This window comes from Salvelinus fontinalis, unplaced genomic scaffold (genome assembly GCF_029448725.1).
Source record: "Salvelinus fontinalis isolate EN_2023a unplaced genomic scaffold, ASM2944872v1 scaffold_0015, whole genome shotgun sequence".
NCBI classification, from domain to species: Eukaryota; Metazoa; Chordata; class Actinopteri; order Salmoniformes; family Salmonidae; genus Salvelinus; species Salvelinus fontinalis.
In genome coordinates this window covers 309,259-331,423 of record NW_026600224.1, presented here as the reverse complement: position 1 = coordinate 331,423, position 22,165 = coordinate 309,259, and the positions used below count along the sequence as shown (strand labels likewise).

The following is a 22,165-nucleotide window of genomic DNA, read 5'->3' as shown; positions in this document are numbered from 1 at the left end:
CCGTGTGTAGTGTGACTGTAGGGAATATGGTACCGTGTGTAGTGTGACTGTAGGGAATATGGTACCGTGTGTAGTGTGACTGTAGGGAATATGGTACCGTGTGTAGTGTGACTGTAGGGAATATGGTACCGTGTGTAGTGTGACTGTAGGGAATATGGTACCGTGTGTAGTGTGACTGTAGGGAATATGGTACCGTGTGTAGTGTGACTGTGGGGAATATGGTACCGTGTGTAGTGTGACTGTGGGGAATATGGTACCGTGTGTAGTGTGACTGTGGGGAATATGGTACCGTGTGTAGTGTGACTGTAGGGAATATGGTACCGTGTGTAGTGTGACTGTAGGGAATATGGTACCGTGTGTAGTGTGACTGTAGGGAATATGGTACCGTGTGTAGTGTGACTGTAGGGAATATGGTACCGTGTGTAGTGTGACTGTAGGGAATATGGTACCGTGTGTAGTGTGACTGTAGGGAATATGGTACCGTGTGTAGTGTGACTGTAGGGAATATGGTACCGTGTGTAGTGTGACTGTAGGGAATATGGTACCGTGTGTAGTGTGACTGTAGGGAATATGGTACCGTGTGTAGTGTGACTGTAGGGAATATGGTACCGTGTGTAGTGTGACTGTAGGGAATATGGTACCGTGTGTAGTGTGACTGTAGGGAATATGGTACCGTGTGTAGTGTGACTGTAGGGAATATGGTACCGTGTGTAGTGTGACTGTAGGGAATATGGTACCGTGTGTAGTGTGACTGTAGGGAATATGGTACCGTGTGTAGTGTGACTGTAGGGAATATGGTACCGTGTGTAGTGTGACTGTAGGGAATATGGTACCGTGTGTAGTGTGACTGTAGGGAATATGGTACCGTGTGTAGGGAATATGGTACCATGTGTAGTGTGACTGTAGGGAATATGGTACCGTGTGTAGTGTGACTGTAGGGAATATGGTACCGTGTGTAGTGTGACTGTAGGGAATATGGTACCGTGTGTAGTGTGACTGTAGGGAATATGGTACCGTGTGTAGTGTGACTGTAGGGAATATGGTACCGTGTGTAGTGTGACTGTAGGGAATATGGTACCGTGTGTAGTGTGACTGTAGGGAATATGGTACCGTGTGTAGTGTGACTGTAGGGACTATGGTACCGTGTGTAGTGTGACTGTAGGGACTATGGTACCGTGTGTAGTGTGACTGTAGGGAATATGGTACCGTGTGTAGTGTGACTGTAGGGAATATGGTACCGTGTGTAGTGTGACTGTAGGGAATATGGTAGTGTGTGTAGTGTGACTGTAGGGAATATGGTACCGTGTGTAGTGTGACTGTAGGGAATATGGTACCGTGTGTAGTGTGACTGTAGGGAATATGGTACCGTGTGTAGTGTGACTGTAGGGAATATGGTACCGTGTGTAGTGTGACTGTAGGGAATATGGTACCGTGTGTAGTGTGACTGTAGGGAATATGGTACCGTGTGTAGTGTGACTGTAGGGAATATGGTACCGTGTGTAGTGTGACTGTAGGGAATATGGTACCGTGTGTAGTGTGACTGTAGGGAATGGGGAATGGTACAAGTATTACTGTAGGGAATATGGTACCGTGTGTAGTGACTGTAGGGACTATGGTAGCATTTTCATATTGTTTTAGCTAAAATAATCTGGTGGAAATAATCCTGCCATGTCCTCTTCTGTTACAGTACTACGAGATGTCCTATGGGCTCAACATAGAGATGCAGAAACAGGTATGTTACCATCACTACCACTCCTCTTTGTGACGGTCTGCCAGGGATTACATACAGTTACAATGTATTCTCACTGTATGTTGGATAAAAGTGTCTGCTTATGTGGCTGTACAAGTTCCTTCTGAAAGTATTCACATCCCTTGACCTTTTCCACATTTTTAATTTTAATTTTATAGTTAACCTTTATTTAACTAGGCAAGTCAGTTAAGAACACATTCTTATTTACAATGACGACCGACCAAGGTAATTGAAATTTATTGTCAATCAGTGTTGCTTCCTAAGTGGACAGTTTGATTTCACAGAAGTGTGATTGACTTGGAGTTACATTGTGTTGTTTAAGTGTTCCCTTTATTTTTTTGAGCAGTGTGTATAAAAGGACCGCTACTTCAATGCAGACAAGGAACAGGGTTTACGTGAAATGTTACATACACAGCTGGACAAGATGGAAACAGACACAGTGACAGTGCGCACCGAGGAAGAGAGGCTTTTTGGTCCGTGTTTTTTTTATTAACCTTTTATTTAACAAGTCAAGTCAGTTAATTAGAACAAATTGATTAGAACTAGAACAAACAGAACGAACAAACACAACGCAAATTAATTAGAACAAACAGAACGTTCACAATGACGGCCTACCCCGGCCGAACCCGGACGACGCTTGGCCAATTGTGCGCTGCCCTATGGGACTCCCAATCACGGCCGGGTGTGATACAGCCTGGATTCGAACCAGGGGCTGTAGTGACGCCTCTTGCACTAAGATGCCGTGTCTTAGACCGCTGTGTCCATGTGTTAACTGTACTAGGATGATTAAAAGGCTGCTAAAACATTTAATAACGGTATCTGCCAAAAAATGTCATATCGACGCATCACTAGTTTTAACTTAAATTGGCTTGAAAATCAATGACATGACTTGAAAATGGCTGTCTATCAATGATCAACAACCAACTTGACAGAGCTTGTAGAATTTAAAAAATAAGAATGTGCAAATATTGTACAATCCAGGTGTGGAAAGCTCTTAGAGACTTACCCAGAAAGACTCACAGCTGTAATCACTCTTAGAGACTTACCCAGAAAGACTCACAGCTGTAATCACTCTTAGAGACTTACCCAGAAAGACTCACAGCTGTAATCACTCTTAGAGACTTACCCAGAAAGACTCACAGCTGTAATCACTCTTAGAGACTTACCCAGAAAGACTCACAGCTGTAATCACTCTTAGAGACTTATCCAGAAAGACTCACAGCTGTAATCACTGTTAGAGACTTACCCAGAAAGACTCACAGCTGTAATCACTCTTAGAGACTTACCCAGAAAGACTCACAGCTGTAATCACTCTTAGAGACTTACCCAGAAAGACTAACAGCTGTAATCACTCTTAGAGACTTACCCAGAAAGACTCACAGCTGTAATCACTCTTAGAGACTTATCCAGAAAGACTCACAGCTGTAATCACTCTTAGAGACTTACCCAGAAAGACTCACAGCTGTAATCACTCTTAGAGACTTACCCAGAAAGACTCACAGCTGTAATCACTCTTAGAGACTTATCCAGAAAGACTCACAGCTGTAATCACTCTTAGAGACTTACCCAGAAAGACTCACAGCTGTAATCACTCTTAGAGACTTACCCAGAAAGACTCACAGCTGTAATCACTGTTAGAGACTTACCCAGAAAGACTCACAGCTGTAATCACTGTTAGAGACTTACCCAGAAAGACTCACAGCTGTAATCACTCTTAGAGACTTACCCAGAAAGACTCACAGCTGTAATCACTGTTAGAGACTTACCCAGAAAGACTCACAGCTGTAATCACTCTTAGAGACTTACCCAGAAAGACTCACAGCTGTAATCACTCTTAGACTTACCCAGAAAGACTCACAGATGTAATCACTCTTAGACTTACCCAGAAAGACTCACAGCTGTAATCACTCTTACACTTACCCAGAAAGACTCACAGATGTAATCACTCTTAGACTTACCCAGAAAGACTCACAGCTGTAATCACTGTTACACTTACCCAGAAAGACTCACAGCTGTAATCACTGTTACACTTACCCAGAAAGACTCACAGCTGTAATCATTCTTAGAGACTTACCTAGAAAGACTCACAGCTGTAATCACTCTTAGAGATTTACCCAGAAAGACTCACAGCTGTAATCACTCTTAGAGACTTACCCAGAAAGACTCACAGCTGTAGAGATTTACCCAGAAAGACTCACAGCTGTAATCGCTCTTAGAATTACCCAGAAAGACTCACAGCTGTAATCACTCTTAGAGATTTACCCAGAAAGACTCACAGCTGTAATCATTCTTAGAGACTTACCCAGAAAGACTCACAGCTGTAATCACTCTTAGAGACTTACCCAGAAAGACTCACAGCTGTAATCGCTCTTAGACTTACCCAGAAAGACTCACAGCTGTAATCGCTCTTAGACTTACCCAGAAAGACTCACAGCTGTAATCGCTCTTAGACTTACCCAGAAAGACTCACAGCTGTAATCGCTCTTAGACTTACCCAGAAAGACTCACAGCTGTAATCGCTCTTAGACTTACCCAGAAAGACTCACAGCTGTAGTCGCTCTTAGACTTACCCAGAAAGACTCACAGCTGTAATCGCTCTTAGACTTACCCAGAAAGACTCACAGCTGTAATCACTCTTAGAGACTTACCCAGAGAAACTCACAGCTGTAATCACTCTCAGAGACTTACCCAGAAAGAATCACAGCTGTAATCATTCTTAGAGACTTACCCAGAAAGACTCACAGCTGTAATCATTCTTAGAGACTTACCCAGAAAGACTCACAGCTGTAATCATTCTTAGAGACCTACCCAGAAAGACTCACAGCTGTAATCATTCTTAGAGACCTACCCAGAAAGACTCACAGCTGTAATCATTCTTAGAGACCTACCCAGAAAGACTCACAGCTGTAATCATTCTTAGAGACTTACCCAGAAAGACTCACAGCTGTAATCATTCTTAGAGACTTACCCAGAAAGACTCACAGCTGTAATCGCTCTTAGAGACTTACCCAGAAAGACTCACAGCTGTAATCGCTCTTAGAGACTTACCCAGAAAGACTCACAGCTGTAATCGCTCTTAGACTTACTCAGAAAGACTCACAGCTGTAATCGCTCTTACACTTACCCAGAAAGACTCACAGCTGTAATCATTCTTAGAGACTTACCCAGAAAGACTCACAGCTGTAATCGCTCTTAGACTTACCCAGAAAGACTCACAGCTGTAATCGCTCTTAGACTTACCCAGAAAGACTCACAGCTGTAATCGCTCTTAGACTTACCCAGAAAGACTCACAGCTGTAATCGCTCTTACACTTACCCAGAAAGACTCACAGCTGTAATCGCTCTTAGACTTACCCAGAAAGACTCACAGCTGTAATCACTCTTAGACTTACCCAGAAAGACTCACAGCTGTAATCGCTCTTACACTTACCCAGAAAGACTCACATCTGTAATCACTCTTAGAGACTTACCCAGAAAGACTCACAGCTGTAATCACTCTTAGAGATTTACCCAGAAAGACTCACAGCTGTAATCACTCTTAGAGATTTACCCAGAAAGACTCACAGCTGTAGAGATTTACCCAGAAAGACTCACATCTGTAATCACTCTTAGAGACTTACCCAGAAAGACTCACATCTGTAATCACTCTTAGAGACTTACCCAGAAAGACTCACAGCTGTAATTACTGCTACACTTACCCAGAAAGACTCACAGCTGTAATCACTCTTAGAGACTTACCCAGAAAGACTCACAGCTGTAATCACTCTTAGAGACTTACCCAGAAAGACTCACAGCTGTAATCACTCTTAGAGACTTACCCAGAAAGACTCAAAGCTGTAATCACTCTTAGAGATTTACCCAGAAAGACTCACAGCTGTAACCACTCTTAGAGACTTACCCAGAAAGACTCACAGCTGTAATTACTGCTAAAGGTGATTCTAACGTGTTGACTTGGGTGTGAATACTTCTGTAAATTAGGTATTTCTGTATTTCATTTTCAATAAATTCGATTTTTTTTCTCTAAACTTGATTTCATTTTGTCGTTATGGTGTAATGGTTGGTTGCTGGAATTTTTTGGGATTTAATCAATTTTGAATTCCGGCTGTAACTCAGAAATGTGTAATAAGTCAAGGGGTATGAATACTTTCTGAAGGCTCTGTATAGTAGTGTCTCAGAGCTTCTGTATAGTAGTGTCTCAGAGCTTCTGTATAGTAGTGTCTCAGAGCTTCTGTATAGTAGTGTCTCAGAGCTTCTGTATAGTAGTGTCTCAGAGCTTCTGTATAGTAGTGTCTCAGAGCTTCTGTATAGTAGTGTCTCAGAGCTTCTGTATAGTAGTGTCTCAGAGCTTCTCTGGGTTAGAGAGATGGTCTCTGTGTCAGTGGGCCGCTCAGAGGAGCAGAGGGAGGAACAGGAGACATTCTTGTGAGCTGAGCTGGGAATCAGTGACAAGACCTGGGTTCACTTACCATATCTGGAGAGAGACGGACACACACAGCCTTTGTTTGGAGATTGGCAAAGTGGCACAGAGTCAGCCGTGAGGTCAGACCGCTTTAATGAGATTAAAGGCAGGGGGTGTGTGTCAGGTGATCCCTTTGACTTGATGACTACAGACAGAACACTGATGATGTCAAGACAACTATTCATTACAGGAAGCTGGAGGGTAAAAGTCCTCTCTGGTAGCTCGTTACAGGAAGCTGGAGGGTAAAAGTCCTCTCCTCTGGTAGTTCGTTACAGGAAGCTGGAGGGTAAAAGTCCTCTCCTCTGGTAGTTCGTTACAGGAAGCTGGAGGGTAAAAGTCCTCTCTGGTAGTTCGTTACAGGAAGCTGGAGGGTAAAAGTCCTCTCCTCTGGTAGTTCGTTACAGGAAGCTGGAGGGTAAAAGTCCTCTCCTCTGGTAGTTCGTTACAGGAAGCTGGAGGGTAAAAGTCCTCTCTGGTAGTTCGTTACAGGAAGCTGGAGGGTAAAAGTCCTCTCCTCTGGTAGTTCGTTACAGGAAGCTGGAGGGTAAAAGTCCTCTCCTCTGGTAGTTCGTTACAGGAAGCTGGAGGGTAAAAGTCCTCTCTGGTAGCTCGTTACAGGAAGCTGGAGGGTAAAAGTCCTCTCTGGTAGCTCGTTACAGGAAGCTGGAGGGTAAAAGTCCTCTCCTCTGGTAGCTCGTTACAGGAAGCTGGAGGGTAAAAGTCCTCTCCTCTGGTAGTTTGTTACAGGAAGCTGGAGGGTAAAAGTCCTCTCCTCTGGTAGTTTGTTACAGGAAGCTGGAGGGTAAAAGTCCTCTCCTCTGGTAGTTCGTTTCAGGAAGCCCGGGGGTAAAAGTCCTCTCCTCTGGTAGTTCGTTACAGGAAGCCCGGGGGTAAAAGTCCTCTCCTCTGGTAGTTCGTTACAGGAAGCCCGGGGGTAGAAGTCCTCTCCTCTGGTAGTTCGTTACAGGAAGCCCGGGGGTCAAAGTCCTCTCCTCTGGTAGTTCGTTACAGGAAGCCCAAGGGGTCAAAGTCCTCTCCTCTAGTAGTTTATGTACTAGGCCTAGACTGAATATGTTCCGCTTCTATTGAAAGAGGCAGTAGTTGGAGGGATGGCTGGATGTAGCTAGAGTGGTGAGGTGAGGGAGGGGTGGATGTAGCTAGAGTGGTGAGGTGAGGGAGGGCTGGATGTAGCTGGAGTGGTGAGGTGAGGGAGGGGTGGATGTAGCTAGAGTGGTGAGGTGAGGGAGGGGTGGATGTAGCTAGAGTGGTGAGGTGAGGGAGGGGTGGATGTAGCTAGAGTGGTGAGGTGAGGGAGGGGTGGATGTAGCTAGAGTGGTGAGGTGAGGGAGGGCTGGATGTAGCTGGAGTGGTGAGGTGAGGGAGGGGTGGATGTAGCTAGAGTGGTGAGGTGAGGGAGGGGTGGATGTAGCTAGAGTGGTGAGGTGAGGGAGGGCTGGATGTAGCTAGAGTGGTGAGGTGAGGGAGGGGTGGATGTAGCTAGAGTGGTGAGGTGAGGGAGGGGTGGATGTAGCTAGAGTGGTGAGGTGAGGGAGGGGTGGATGTAGCTAGAGTGGTGAGGTGAGGGAGGGGTGGATGTAGCTAGAGTGGTGAGGTGAGGGAGGGGTGGATGTAGCTAGAGTGGTGAGGGAGGGGTGGAGGGGATGACAAGCCAGGCCCTGTGGAAACGGGTTCATCGCCTTCATGCATTTAAGCGGCAGGCAGGCTGACTTTAATCAAGAACCTCAACGAGACAGAGCTGATGGAAGCTGACTGAATTATTCGTCAGTCTAACCAGGCCCCAACCTGAAACAGCTGAACACAGTGTTAGTAATTAAACAGAGCATCTAAGGCTCAGAGACAAGGGGGGGAAGAGGAGGAAGCCCTAACCAGCTGAACACAGTGTTAGTAATCAAACAGAGCATCTAAGGCTCAGTGACAAGGGGGGAAGAGGAGGAAGCCCTAACCAGTTGAACACAGTGTTAGTAATCAAACAGAGCATCTAAGGCTCAGTGACAAGGGGGGAAGAGGAGGTAGAGGGAGGAAAAAAGGAAGAGGAAGTAGAGGGAGGAAAAAAGGAAGAGGAAGTAGAGGGAGGAAGATAGGAAGAGGAAGTAGAGGGAGGAAGAAAGGAAGAGGAAGTAGAGGGAGGAAGATAGGAAGAGGAAGTAGAGGGAGGAAGATAGGAAGAGGAAGTAGAGGGAGGAAGAAAGGAAGGAAGAGGAAGTAGAGGGAGGAAGAAAGGAAGAGGAAGTAGAGGGAGGAAGATAGGAAGAGGAAGTAGAGGGAGGAAGAAAGGAAGAGGAAGTAGAGGGAGAAAAAAAGGAAGAGGAAGTAGAGGGAGGAAGAAAGGAAGAGGAAGTAGGGGAGGAAGATAGGAAGAGGAAGTAGAGGGAGGAAGAAAGGAAGAGGAAGTAGAGGGAGGAAGAAAGGAAGAGGAAGTAGAGGGAGGAAGAAAGGAAGGAAGAGGAAGTAGAGGGAGGAAGAAAGGAAGAGGAAGTAGAGGGAGGAAGAAAGGAAGAGGAAGTAGAGGGAGGAAGAAAGGAAGAGGAAGTAGAGGGAGGAAGATAGGAAGAGGAAGTAGAGGGAGGAAGAAAGGAAGGAAGAGGAAGTAGAGGGAGGAAGAAAGGAAGAGGAAGTAGAGGGAGGAAGAAAGGAAGAGGAAGTAGAGGGAGGAAGATAGGAAGAGGAAGTAGAGGGAGGAAGAAAGGAAGGAAGAGGAAGTAGAGGGAGGAAGAAAGGAAGAGGAAGTAGAGGGAGGAAGATAGGAAGAGGAAGTAGAGGGAGGAAGAAAGGAAGAGGAAGTAGAGGGAGGAAGAAAGGAAGGAAGAGGAAGTAGAGGGAGGAAGAAAGGAAGAGGAAGTAGAGGGAGGAAGAAAGGAAGAGGAAGTAGAGGGAGGAAGATAGGAAGAGGAAGTAGAGGGAGGAAGAAAGGAAGAGGAAGTAGAGGGAGGAAGATAGGAAGAGGAAGTAGAGGGAGGAAGAAAGGAAGAGGAAGTAGAGGGAGGAAGATAGGAAGAGGAAGTAGAGGGAGGAAGAAAGGAAGGAAGAGGAAGTAGAGGGAGGAAGAAAGGAAGAGGAAGTAGAGGGAGGAAGATAGGAAGAGGAAGTAGAGGGAGGAAGATAGGAAGATAGGAAGAGGAAGTAGAGGGAGGAAAAAAGGAAGAGGAGGTAGAGGGAGGAAAAAAGGAAGAGGAAGTAGAGGGAGAAAGAAAGGAAGAGGAAAGGAAGAGGAAGAAAGAAGTAGAGGGAGGAAGAAAGGAAGAGGAAGTAGAGGGAGGAAGATAGGAAGAGGAGGTAGAGGGAGGAAAAAAGGAAGAGGAAGTAGAGGGAGGAAGATAGGAAGAGGAAGTAGAGGGAGGAAGATAGGAAGAGGAAGTAGAGGGAGGAAGATAGGAAGAGGAAGTAGAGGGAGGAAGATAGGAAGAGGAAGTAGAGGGAGGAAGATAGGAAGAAAGGAAGAGGAAGTAGAGGGAGGAAGATAGGAAGAAAGGAAGAGGAAGTAGAGGGAGGAAGATAGGAAGAGGAAGTAGAGGGAGGAAAAAAGGAAGAGGAAGTAGAGGGAGGAAGATAGGAAGAGGAAGTAGAGGGAGGAAGATAGGAAGAGGAAGTAGAGGGAGGAAGATAGGAAGAGGAAGTAGAGGGAGGAAGATAGGAAGAGGAAGTAGAGGGAGGAAGATAGGAAGAAAGGAAGAGGAAGTAGAGGGAGGAATATAGGAAGAGGAAGTAGGGGAGGAAGATAGGAAGAGGAAGTAGAGGGAGGAAAAAAGGAAGAGGAAGTAGGGGGAGGAAGAAAGGAAGAGGAAGTAGAGGGAGGAAGATAGGAAGAAAGGAAGAGGAAGTAGAGGGAGGAAGATAGGAAGAGGAAGTAGAGGGAGGAAAAAAGGAAGAGGAAGTAGAGGGAGGAAAAAAGGAAGAGGAAGTAGAGGGAGGAAGATAGGAAGAGGAAGTAGAGGGAGGAAGATAGGAAGAGGAAGTAGAGGGAGGAAGATAGGAAGAGGAAGTAGAGGGAGGAAGATAGGAAGAAAGGAAGAGGAAGTAGAGGGAGGAATATAGGAAGAGGAAGTAGGGGAGGAAGATAGGAAGAGGAAGTAGAGGGAGGAAAAAAGGAAGAGGAAGTAGGGGGAGGAAGAAAGGAAGAGGAAGTAGAGGGAGGAAGATAGGAAGAGGAAGTAGAGGGAGGAAGATAGGAAGAGGAAGTAGAGGGAGGAAGATAGGAAGAGGAAGTAGAGGGAGGAAGATAGGAAGAGGAAGTAGAGGGAGGAAGATAGGAAGAGGAGGTAGAGGGAGGAAGATAGGAAGTAGAGGGAGGAAGATAGGAAGAGGAAGTAGAGGGAGAAAGAAAGGAAGAGGAAGTAGAGGGAGAAAGAAAGGAAGAGGAAGTAGGGGAGGAAGAAAGGAAGAGGAAGTAGAGGGAGGAAGATAGGAAGAGGAAGTAGAGGGAGGAAGATAGGAAGAGGAAGTAGAGGGAGGAAGATAGGAAGAGGAAGTAGAGGGAGGAAGATAGGAAGAGGAAGTAGAGGGAGGAAGATAGGAAGAGGAAGTAGAGGGAGGAAGATAGGAAGAGGAAGTAGAGGGAGGAAAAAAGGAAGAGGAAGTAGAGGGAGGAAAAAAGGAAGAGGAAGTAGAGGGAGGAAGATAGGAAGAGGAGGTAGAGGGAGGAAGATAGGAAGAGGAAGTAGAGGGAGGAAGATAGGAAGAGGAAGTAGAGGGAGGAAGAAAGGAAGAGGAAGTAGAGGGAGGAAGATAGGAAGAGGAAGTACAGGGAGGAAAAAAGGAAGAGGAGGTAGAGGGAGAAAGAAAGGAAGAGGAAGTAGAGGGAGGAAGAAAGGAAGAGGAAGTAGAGGGAGGAAGATAGGAAGAGGAAGATAGGAAGAGGAAGTAGGGGAGGAAGATAGGAAGAGGAAGTAGAGGGAGGAAAAAAGGAAGAGGAAGTAGAGGGAGGAAGATAGGAAGAGGAAGTAGAGGGAGGAAGAGAGGAAGGAAGAGGAAGTAGAGGGAGGAAGAGTGGAAGGAAGAGGAAGTAGAGGGAGGAAGATAGGAAGAGGAGGTAGAGGGAGAAAGAAAGGAAGAGGAAGTAGAGGGAGGAAGATAGGAAGAGGAGGTAGAGGGAGGAAGATAGGAAGAGGAAGTAGAGGGAGGAAGATAGGAAGAGGAAGTAGAGGGAGGAAGAGAGGAAGGAAGAGGAAGTAGAGGGAGGAAGAGAGGAAGGAAGAGGAAGTAGAGGGAGGAAGATAGGAAGAGGAGGTAGAGGGAGAAAGAAAGGAAGAGGAAGTAGAGGGAGGAAGATAGGAAGAGGAAGTAGAGGGAGGAAGAAAGGAAGAGGAGGTAGAGGGAGGAAGATAGGAAGAGGAAGTAGAGGGAGGAAGATAGGAAGAGGAAGTAGAGGGAGGAAGATAGGAAGAGGAAGTAGAGGGAGGAAGATAGGAAGAGGAAGTAGAGGGAGGAAGATAGGAAGAGGAAGTAGAGGGAGGAAGATAGGAAGAGGAGGTAGAGGGAGGAAGATAGGAAGAGGAGGTAGAGGGAGGAAGATAGGAAGAGGAAGTAGAGGGAGGAAGATAGGAAGAGGAGGTAGAGGGAGGAAGATAGGAAGAGGAGGTAGAGGGAGGAAGATAGGAAGAGGAAGTAGGGGAGGAAGATAGGAAGAGGAGGTAGAGGGAGGAAGATAGGAAGATAGGAAGAGGAAGTAGTGGGAGAAAGTTTGGAAGAGGAAGTAGAGGGAGGAAGAGAGGAAGGAAGAGGAAGTAGAGGGAGGAAGAGAGGAAGGAAGAGGAAGTAGAGGGAGGAAGATAGGAAGGAAGAGGAAGTAGAGGGAGGAAGATAGGAAGGAAGAGGAAGTAGAGGGAGGAAGATAGGAAGAGGAAGTAGAGGGAGGAAGAGGAAGTAGAGGGAGGAAGAGAGGAAGGAAGAGGAAGTAGAGGGAGGAAGATAGGAAGAGGAAGTAGGGGAGGAAGATAGGAAGAGGAGGTAGAGGGAGGAAGATAGGAAGAGGAAGTAGAGGGAGGAAGATAGGAAGAGGAAGTAGGGGAGGAAGAAAGGAAGTAGGGGAGGAAGATAGGAAGAGGAAGTAGGGGAGGAAGATAGGAAGTAGGGGAGGAAGATAGGAAGAGGAAGTAGAGGGAGGAAGAAAGGAAGAGGAGGTAGAGGGAGGAAGAAAGGAAGAGGAAGTAGAGGGAGGAAGAAAGGAAGAGGAAGTAGAGGGAGGAAGAAAGGAAGAGGAGGTAGAGGGAGGAAGAAAGGAAGAGGAAGTAGAGGGAGGAAGAAAGGAAGAGGAGGTAGAGGGAGGAAGAAAGGAAGAGGAAGTAGAGGGAGGAAGAAAGGAAGAGGAGGTAGAGGGAGGAAGAAAGGAAGAGGAAGTAGAGGGAGGAAGATAGGAAGAGGAAGTAGAGGGAGGAAGATAGGAAGAGGAAGTAGAGGGAGGAAGATAGGAAGAGGAAGTAGAGGGAGGAAGATAGGAAGAGGAAGTAGAGGGAGGAATATAGGAAGAAAGGAAGAGGAAGTAGAGGGAGGAAGAAAGGAAGAGGAAGTAGAGGGAGGAAGATAGGAAGAGGAAGTAGGGGAGGAAGATAGGAAGAGGAAGTAGAGGGAGGAAGATAGGAAGAAAGGAAGAGGAAGTAGAGGGAGGAAGATAGGAAGAGGAAGTAGAGGGAGGAAGAAAGGAAGAGGAAGTAGAGGGAGGAAGATAGGAAGAGGAAGTAGAGGAAGAAAGGAAGAGGAAGTAGAGGGAGGAAGATAGGAAGAGGAAGTAGAGGGAGGAAGATAGGAAGAGGAAGTAGAAGTAGGGGGAGGAAGATAGGAAGAGGAAGTAGAAGTAGGGGGAGGGTTATCTGAGGAAATCCATTCCTCTAACAGTTCCTTGTTGTTATTATTGAGGAGGAGGAACTTCATGTGGATTGCAGATCAGCTGGCAGCACACAGACGGAACAGATTGCAGATCAGCTGGCAGCACACAGACGGAACAGATTGCAGATCAGCTGGCAGCACACAGACGGAACAGAAACTCCGCTCAGATTGTGTGCATGTGTACGTACGTGTGACGTGTGTAAAACCCCACAGCGATGGATAAAGGCGTTTACAAAATAGTCAACTGGGTGGGACTTTTAACGTCATTGGTTGATCCCTCCTCCTGACCCATTTGGAGTCCCCTCCCTCCCTTCCAGGATGAGAAATAACAACGTTATTAAAAAAAAAAAATAACAAGCCTCAGTTCGACCCAGGGCAAATGCTGAACACACATCACACTCTGCAGCCAGACCAGGTACACGCCAGACCAGGTACACTCTGCAGCCAGACCAGGTACACGCCAGACCAGGTACACTCTGCAGCCAGACCAGGTACACGCCAGACCAGGTACACGCCAGACCAGTTACACGCCAGACCAGGTACACTCTGCAGTCAGACCAGGTACACGCCAGACCAGGTACACGCCAGACCAGGTCCACGCCAGGCCAGGTCCACGCCAGACCAGGTACAGACCAGACCAGGTCCGGTCCAGACCAGGTCCATGCCAGACCAGGTCCATGCCAGACCAGGTCCACGCCAGACCAGGTCCACGCCAGACCAGGTCCAGGGCCAGACCAGGTCCATGCCAGACCAGGTACACGCCAGGCCAGACCAGGTCCGGTCCAGACCAGGTACACGCCAGACCAGGTACACGCCAGACCAGGTCCAGACCAGGTCCACGCCAGACCAGGTCCGGTCCAGACCGTCTTATTTATTACACCGGGCAGTAGAAATACGTTTGGTAGCCGACGGGAGATTCTGTGTTAGCTCTCTGAACAGCAGTGACATTATCAGTGGACAGAGCAGAGCCAGGGTGATTGGTGTGTCATGTCAAGAGGAAAGGGTCGTCCCGGCCTCAATCTAATGCAGAATAGACACTAAATGGATCTTTTAGATAGAAGAGCGGCCGGATCAATGGACCTTTTAGATAGAAGAGCGACCGGATCAATGGACCTTTAGATGGAAGAGCGGCCGGATCAATGGGCCTTTTAGATGGAAGAGCGACCGGATCAATGGACCTTTTAGATGGAAGAGCGGCCGGATCAATGGGCCTTTAGATGGAAGAGCGGCCGGATCAATGGACCTTTAGATGGAAGAGCGGCCGGATCAATGGACCTTCAGATAGAAGAGCGGACGGATCAATGGACCTTTAGATAGAAAGCTGCAATAGCAGGCAGAGAAAGCAAATACCTGGAACCGCTGACCGTAATCTGACACTATAGAACTGCAGCTAGTATAGCCTGCTTCCTCATCCCAAGTATTCATTCATCAGCCAAAGAGAACCACCACACACAGTAAAGCTGGTGTATAATGTAACGCCTGTTTGGAGGGATAAGCCCAGTCAATAGGATTTGTCAAAAGGCCTCGGAACATCGGAACGCTGTGACGGAACTCAAGAATACATTTCATCTTCACCCGGGACTGTGTCATAGTGTTCTGTTGAGAGAGAGAGACTCGTGTCATCTTTTAGCTAGGCTATTTAATGATGTTTAATAATAACGGATAAAGGGACTGTACCTTATTTATAATGAGGGACACCTGGAGAAAATCTGACCTCTCTGAAATTAACATGGATGACCCTCCCTTCATTCAAATGTATTTTTACCTGATTCTTCCTGAACGTTCTTCCTTTTTGTAAGCGTCACATGGCAAAGGTTGTTGATTGGACAAGGGTAGCAGTGAAAACGTCTCCATTATTGGGTTCATGCAGTGATTTTATTACAGTATTTTCATTTAAAAACGTTTTTATAAAACAGATTTTTTTGCGTCATTTTTATATGACTGGAGACGAGCAGAATATTTTTTATTTATACCAAAAAGAGAGCGTGACAATGACGATTTTTCTATACAAGGCTTTTGTTAAAAATGAGTAAGTATTGAACAGAGCTAAAGTTGACTATCGACTGTAACCATGGAGGGCAACAGAACCAGCTACAGCTGAGGTATCTCGTCATCATTGAATTAGAGAAAAAGCCATTGTGTTTTCAAATCCAAGTCAAAATCGAATTGGATTGGTCACATACACATGGTTAGCAGATGTTATTGGTCACATACACAGGGTTAGCAGATGTTATTGGTCACATACACATGGTTAGCAGATGTTAATGCGAGTGTAGCGAAATGCGAGTGTAGCGAAATGCTTGTGCTTCTAGTTTCCGACCGTGCAGTAATAACCAACGAGTAATCTAACCTAACAATTCCACAACAACTACCTAATACACACAAATCTAAAGGGATGGAATCAGAATATGTACATATAAATATATGGATGAGCGATGGCCGAGCGGCATAGGCAAGATGCAGTAGATTGTATAAGATACAGTATATACATATGAGATGAGTTATGCAAGATATGTGAACATTATTAAAGTGACATTATTTAAAGTGACTAGTGATCCATTTATTAAACGGTCCAGTGATCGGGTCTCTAATTTAGGCAACAGCCTCTCTGAGTTAGTGATGGCTGTTTAACAGCCTGATGGCCTTGAGATAGAAGCTGTTTTTCAGTCTCTCGGTCCCAGCTTTGATGCACCTGTACTGACCTCGCCTTCTGGATGATAGCAGGGTGAACAGGCCGTGGCTCGGGTGGTTGTTGTCCTTGATGATCTTTATGGCCTTCCTGTGACATCGGGTGGTGTAGGTGTCCTGGAGGGCAGGTAGTTTGCCCCCGGTGATGTGTTGTGCAGACCTCACTACCCTCTGGAGAGCCTTACGGTTGTGGGCGGAGCAGTTGCCGTACCAGGCGGTGATACAGCCCGACAGGATGCTCTCGATTGTGCATCTGTAAAAGTTAGTCAGGGTTTTAGGTGACATGCAACATTTCTTCAGCCTCCTGTCTGTGTGCGTGGACCATTTCAGTTTGTCTGTGACGTGTACGCAGAGGAACTTAAAACTTTCCCCCTACCCTCACCACCTGGGGGCGGCCCGTCAGGAAGTCCAGAATCCAGTTGCAGAGGGAGGTGTTTAGTCCCAGGGTCCTTAGCTTGGTGATGAGCTTTGAGGGTACTATGGTGTTGAACGCTGAGCTGTAGTCAATGAATAGCATTCTCACGTAGGTATTCCTTTTGTCCAGGTGGGAAAGGGCAGTGTGGAGTGCAATGGAGATTGCATCATCTGTGGATCTGTTGGGGCGGTATGCAAGTTGGAGTGGGTCTAGGGTTTCTGGGATAATGGTATTGATGTGAGCTATTACCAACCTTTCAAAGCACTTCATGGCTACAGACGTGAGTGCTACGGGTCGGTAGTCATTTAGGCAGGTTACCTTAGTGTTCTTGGGCACAGGGACTATGGTGGTCTGCTTGAAACATGTTGGTATTACAGATTTGGTCAGGGAGAGGTTGAAAATGTCAGTGAAGACACTTGCCAGTTGGTCAGCGCATGCTTGGAGTACACGTCCTGGTAATCTGTTAATTACAGGCTGATACTCAGATCTGTTAATTACAGGCAGGTACTCAGATCTGTTAATTACGGGCTGATACTCAGATCTGTTAATTACAGGCTGGTACTCAGATCTGTTAATTACAGGCTGGTACTCAGATCTGTTAGTTACGGGCTGGTACTCAGATCTGTTAGTTACAGGCTGGTACTCAGATCTGTTCATTACAGGCTGGTACTCAGATCTGTTAATTACAGGCTGATACTCAGATCTGTTAATTACAGCAGGTACTCAGATCTGTTAATTACAGGCTGCTACTCAGATCTGTTAATTACAGGCTGCTACTCAGATCTGTTAATTACAGGCTGCTACTCAGATCTGTTAATTACAGCAGGTACTCAGATCTGTTAATTACGGGCTGGTACTCAGATCTGTTAATTACGGGCTGGTACTCAGATCTGTTAATTACAGCAGGTACTCAGATCTGTTAATTACAGGCTGATACTCAGATCTGTTAATTACAGGCAGGTACTCAGATCTGTTAATTACAGGCAGGTACTCAGATCTGTTAATTACAGGCAGGTACTCAGATCTGTTAATTACAGGCTGGTACTCAGATCTGTTAATTACAGGCAGGTACTCAGATCTGTTAATTACAGGCAGGTACTCAGACCTGTTAATTACAGGCAGGTACTCAGATCTGTTAATTACAGGCAGGTACTCAGATCTGTTAATTACAGGCAGGTACTCAGACCTGTTAATTACAGGCATGTACTCAGATCTGTTAATTACAGGCTGGTACTCAGATCTGTTAATTACAGGCTGGTACTCAGATCTGTTCATTACAGGCTGGTACTCAGATCTGTTCATTACGGGCTGATACTCAGATCTGTTAATTACAGGCTGGTACTCAGATCTGTTAATTACAGGCAGGTACTCAGATCTGTTCATTACAGGCTGGTACTCAGATCTGTTAATTACGGGCAGGTACTCAGATCTGTTAATTACGGGCAGGTACTCAGATCTGTTAATTACAGGCTGGTACTCAGATCTGTTCATTACAGGCAGGTACTCAGATCTGTTAATTACAGGCAGGTACTCAGACCTGTTAATTACAGGCTGGTACTCAGACCTGTTAATTACAGGCTGGTACTCAGATCTGTTAATTACAGGCAGGTACTCAGACCTGTTAATTACAGGCAGGTACTCAGACCTGTTAATTACGGGCTGGTACTCAGATCTGTTAATTACAGGCTGGTACTCAGATCTGTTAATTACAGGCAGGTACTCAGACCTGTTAATTACGGGCAGGTACTCAGATCTGTTAATTACGGGCTGGTACTCAGATCTGTTAATTACGGGCAGGTACTCAGATCTGTTAATTACGGGCAGGTACTCAGACCTGTTAATTACGGGCTGGTACTCAGATCTGTTAATTACGGGCTGGTACTCAGATCTGTTAATTACGGGCAGGTACTCAGATCTGTTAATTACGGGCAGGTACTCAGATCTGTTAATTACGGGCAGGTACTCAGACCTGTTAATTACGGGCTGGTACTCAGATCTGTTAATTACAGGCAGGTACTCAGACCTGTTAATTACAGGCAGGTACTCAGACTTGTTAATTACAGGCAGGTACTCAGACCTGTTAATTACAGGCTGGTACTCAGATCTGTTAATTACAGGCTGGTACTCAGATCTGTTAATTACAGGCTGGTACTCAGATCTGTTCATTACAGGCTGGTACTCAGATCTGTTCATTACAGGCTGGTACTCAGATCTGTTCATTACAGGCTGGTACTCAGATCTGTTAGTTACAGGCTGGTACTCGGATCTATTAATTACAGGCTGGTACTCGGATCTGTTCATTACAGCAGGTACTCAGATCTGTTAATTACAGGCAGGTACTCAGATCGGTTCATTACAGGCTGGTACTCAGATCTGTTAATTACGGGCAGGTACTCAGATCTGTTAATTACGGGCAGGTACTCAGATCTGTTAATTACGGGCTGGTACTCAGATCTGTTAATTACGGGCTGGTACTCAGATCTGTTAATTACGGGCTGGTACTCAGATCTGTTAATTACGGGCTGGTACTCAGATCTGTTAATTACAGGCTGGTACTCAGATCTGTTAATTACAGGCTGCTACTCAGATCTGTTAATTACAGGCTGCTACTCAGATCTGTTAATTACAGCAGGTACTCAGATCTGTTAATTACAGGCAGGTACTCAGATCTGTTAATTACAGGCTGGTACTCAGATCTGTTTATTACAGCAGGTACTCAGATCTGTTAATTACAGGCTGATACTCAGATCTGTCAATTACAGGCTGGTACTCAGATCTGTCAATTACAGGCAGGTACTCAGATCTGTTAATTACAGGCTGCTACTCAGATCTGTTAATTACAGCAGGTACTCAGATCTGTTAATTACAGGCAGGTACTCAGATCTGTTAATTACAGGCAGGTACTCAGATCTGTTAATTACAGGCAGGTACTCAGATCTGTTAATTACAGGCAGGTACTCAGATCTGTTAATTACAGCAGGTACTCAGATCTGTTAATTACAGGCTGGTACTCAGATCTGTTAATTACAGGCAGGTACTCAGATCGGTTCATTACAGGCTGGTACTCAGATCTGTTAATTACGGGCAGGTACTCAGATCTGTTAATTACGGGCAGGTACTCAGATCTGTTCATTACAGGCAGGTACTCAGATCTGTTAATTACAGGCAGGTACTCAGATCTGTTAATTACAGGCAGGTACTCAGACCTGTTAATTACAGGCTGGTACTCAGACCTGTTAATTACAGGCTGGTACTCAGATCTGTTAATTACAGGCAGGTACTCAGACCTGTTAATTACAGGCAGGTACTCAGACCTGTTAATTACGGGCTGGTACTCAGATCTGTTAATTACAGGCTGGTACTCAGATCTGTTAATTACAGGCAGGTACTCAGACCTGTTAATTACGGGCAGGTACTCAGATCTGTTAATTACGGGCTGGTACTCAGATCTGTTAATTACGGGCAGGTACTCAGATCTGTTAATTACGGGCAGGTACTCAGACCTGTTAATTACGGGCTGGTACTCAGATCTGTTAATTACGGGCTGGTACTCAGATCTGTTAATTACGGGCAGGTACTCAGATCTGTTAATTACGGGCAGGTACTCAGATCTGTTAATTACGGGCAGGTACTCAGACCTGTTAATTACGGGCTGGTACTCAGATCTGTTAATTACAGGCTGGTACTCAGATCTGTTAATTACAGGCAGGTACTCAGACCTGTTAATTACAGGCAGGTACTCAGACTTGTTAATTACAGGCAGGTACTCAGACCTGTTAATTACAGGCTGGTACTCAGATCTGTTAATTACAGGCTGGTACTCAGATCTGTTAATTACAGGCTGGTACTCAGATCTGTTCATTACAGGCTGGTACTCAGATCTGTTCATTACAGGCTGGTACTCAGATCTGTTCGTTACAGGCTGGTACTCAGATCTGTTAGTTACAGGCTGGTACTCGGATCTATTAATTACAGGCTGGTACTCGGATCTGTTCATTACAGCAGGTACTCAGATCTGTTAATTACAGGCAGGTACTCAGATCGGTTCATTACAGGCTGGTACTCAGATCTGTTAATTACGGGCAGGTACTCAGATCTGTTAATTACGGGCTGGTACTCAGATCTGTTAATTACGGGCTGGTACTCAGATCTGTTAATTACGGGCTGGTACTCAGATCTGTTAATTACGGGCTGGTACTCAGATCTGTTAATTACGGGCTGGTACTCAGATCTGTTAATTACAGGCTGCTACTCAGATCTGTTAATTACAGGCTGCTACTCAGATCTGTTAATTACAGCAGGTACTCAGATCTGTTAATTACAGGCAGGTACTCAGATCTGTTAATTACAGGCTGGTACTCAGATCTGTTAATTACAGGCTGGTACTCAGATCTGTTTATTACAGCAGGTACTCAGATCTGTTAATTACAGGCTGATACTCAGATCTGTCAATTACAGGCTGGTACTCAGATCTGTCAATTACAGGCAGGTACTCAGATCTGTTAATTACAGGCTGCTACTCAGATCTGTTAATTACAGCAGGTACTCAGATCTGTTAATTACAGGCAGGTACTCAGATCTGTTAATTACAGGCAGGTACTCAGATCTGTTAATTACAGGCAGGTACTCAGATCTGTTAATTACAGGCAGGTACTCAGATCTGTTAATTACAGCAGGTACTCAGATCTGTTAATTACAGGCTGGTACTCAGATCTGTTAATTACAGGCTGGTACTCAGATCTGTTAATTACAGGCAGGTACTCAGATCTGTTAATTACAGGCTGGTACTCAGATCTGTTAATTACAGGCTGGTACTCAGATCTGTTAATTACAGGCTGCTACTCAGATCTGTTAATTACAGCAGGTACTCAGATCTGTTAATTACAGGCAGGTACTCAGATCTGTTAATTACAGGCTGCTACTCAGATCTGTTAATTACAGGCAGGTACTCAGATCTGTTAATTACAGGCTGCTACTCAGATCTGTTAATTACAGGCTGCTACTCAGATCTGTTAATTACAGGCAGGTACTCAGATCTGTTAATTACAGGCAGGTACTCAGATCTGTTAATTACAGCAGGTACTCAGATCTGTTAATTACAGGCAGGTACTCAGATCTGTTAATTACAGGCAGGTACTCAGATCTGTTAATTACAGGCTGGTACTCAGATCTGTTAATTACAGGCTGGTACTCAGATCGGTTCATTACAGGCTGGTACTCAGATCTGTTAATTACAGCAGGTACTCAGATCTGTTAATTACAGCAGGTACTCAGATCTGTTAACTACAGGCAGGTACTCAGATCTGTTCATTACAGCAGGTACTCAGATCGGTTCATTACAGGCTGGTACTCAGATCGGTTCATTACAGGCTGGTACTCAGATCGGTTCATTACAGCAGGTACTCAGATCTGTTAATTACAGGCAGGTACTCAGATCTGTTAATTACAGGCAGGTACTCAGATCTGTTAATTACAGGCTGGTACTCAGATCTGGTAATTACAGGCTGGTACTCAGATCTGTTAATTACAGGCTGGTACTCAGATCTGTTCATTACAGGCTGGTACTCAGACCTGTTAATTACAGGCTGGTACTCAGATCTGTTAATTACAGGCTGCTACTCAGATCTGTTAATTACAGGCTGGTACTCAGATCTGTTAATTACAGCAGGTACTCAGATCTGTTAATTACAGCAGGTACTCAGATCTGTTAATTACAGCAGGTACTCAGATCTGTTCATTACAGGCTGGTACTCAGATCTGTTAATTACAGGCAGGTACTCAGATCTGTTAATTACAGGCTGGTACTCAGATCTGTTCATTACAGGCAGGTACTCAGATCTGTTAATTACAGGCTGGTACTCAGATCTGTTAATTACAGGCTGGTACTCAGATCTGTTAATTACAGGCTGGTACTCAGATCTGTTAATTACAGGCTGGTACTCAGATCTGTTAATTACAGGCTGGTACTCAGATCGGTTCATTACAGGCTGGTACTCAGATCGGTTCATTACAG

The 22,165-nt window shown here is 45.5% G+C and overlaps 1 protein-coding gene across 1 annotated transcript in view; it reads left to right on the top strand.

The window, feature by feature from the left end:
• The window catches only part of LOC129842126 (transducin-like enhancer protein 3-B), a 173,158-nt gene that overhangs the window by 19,878 nt on the left and 131,115 nt on the right, over positions 1 to 22,165 (top strand). The window contains exon 5 of the mRNA XM_055910526.1: positions 1,688 to 1,732. Within this exon, the coding sequence (XP_055766501.1) occupies positions 1,688 to 1,732 (45 nt within the window). The remainder of the gene's footprint in view (positions 1 to 1,687; positions 1,733 to 22,165) is intronic.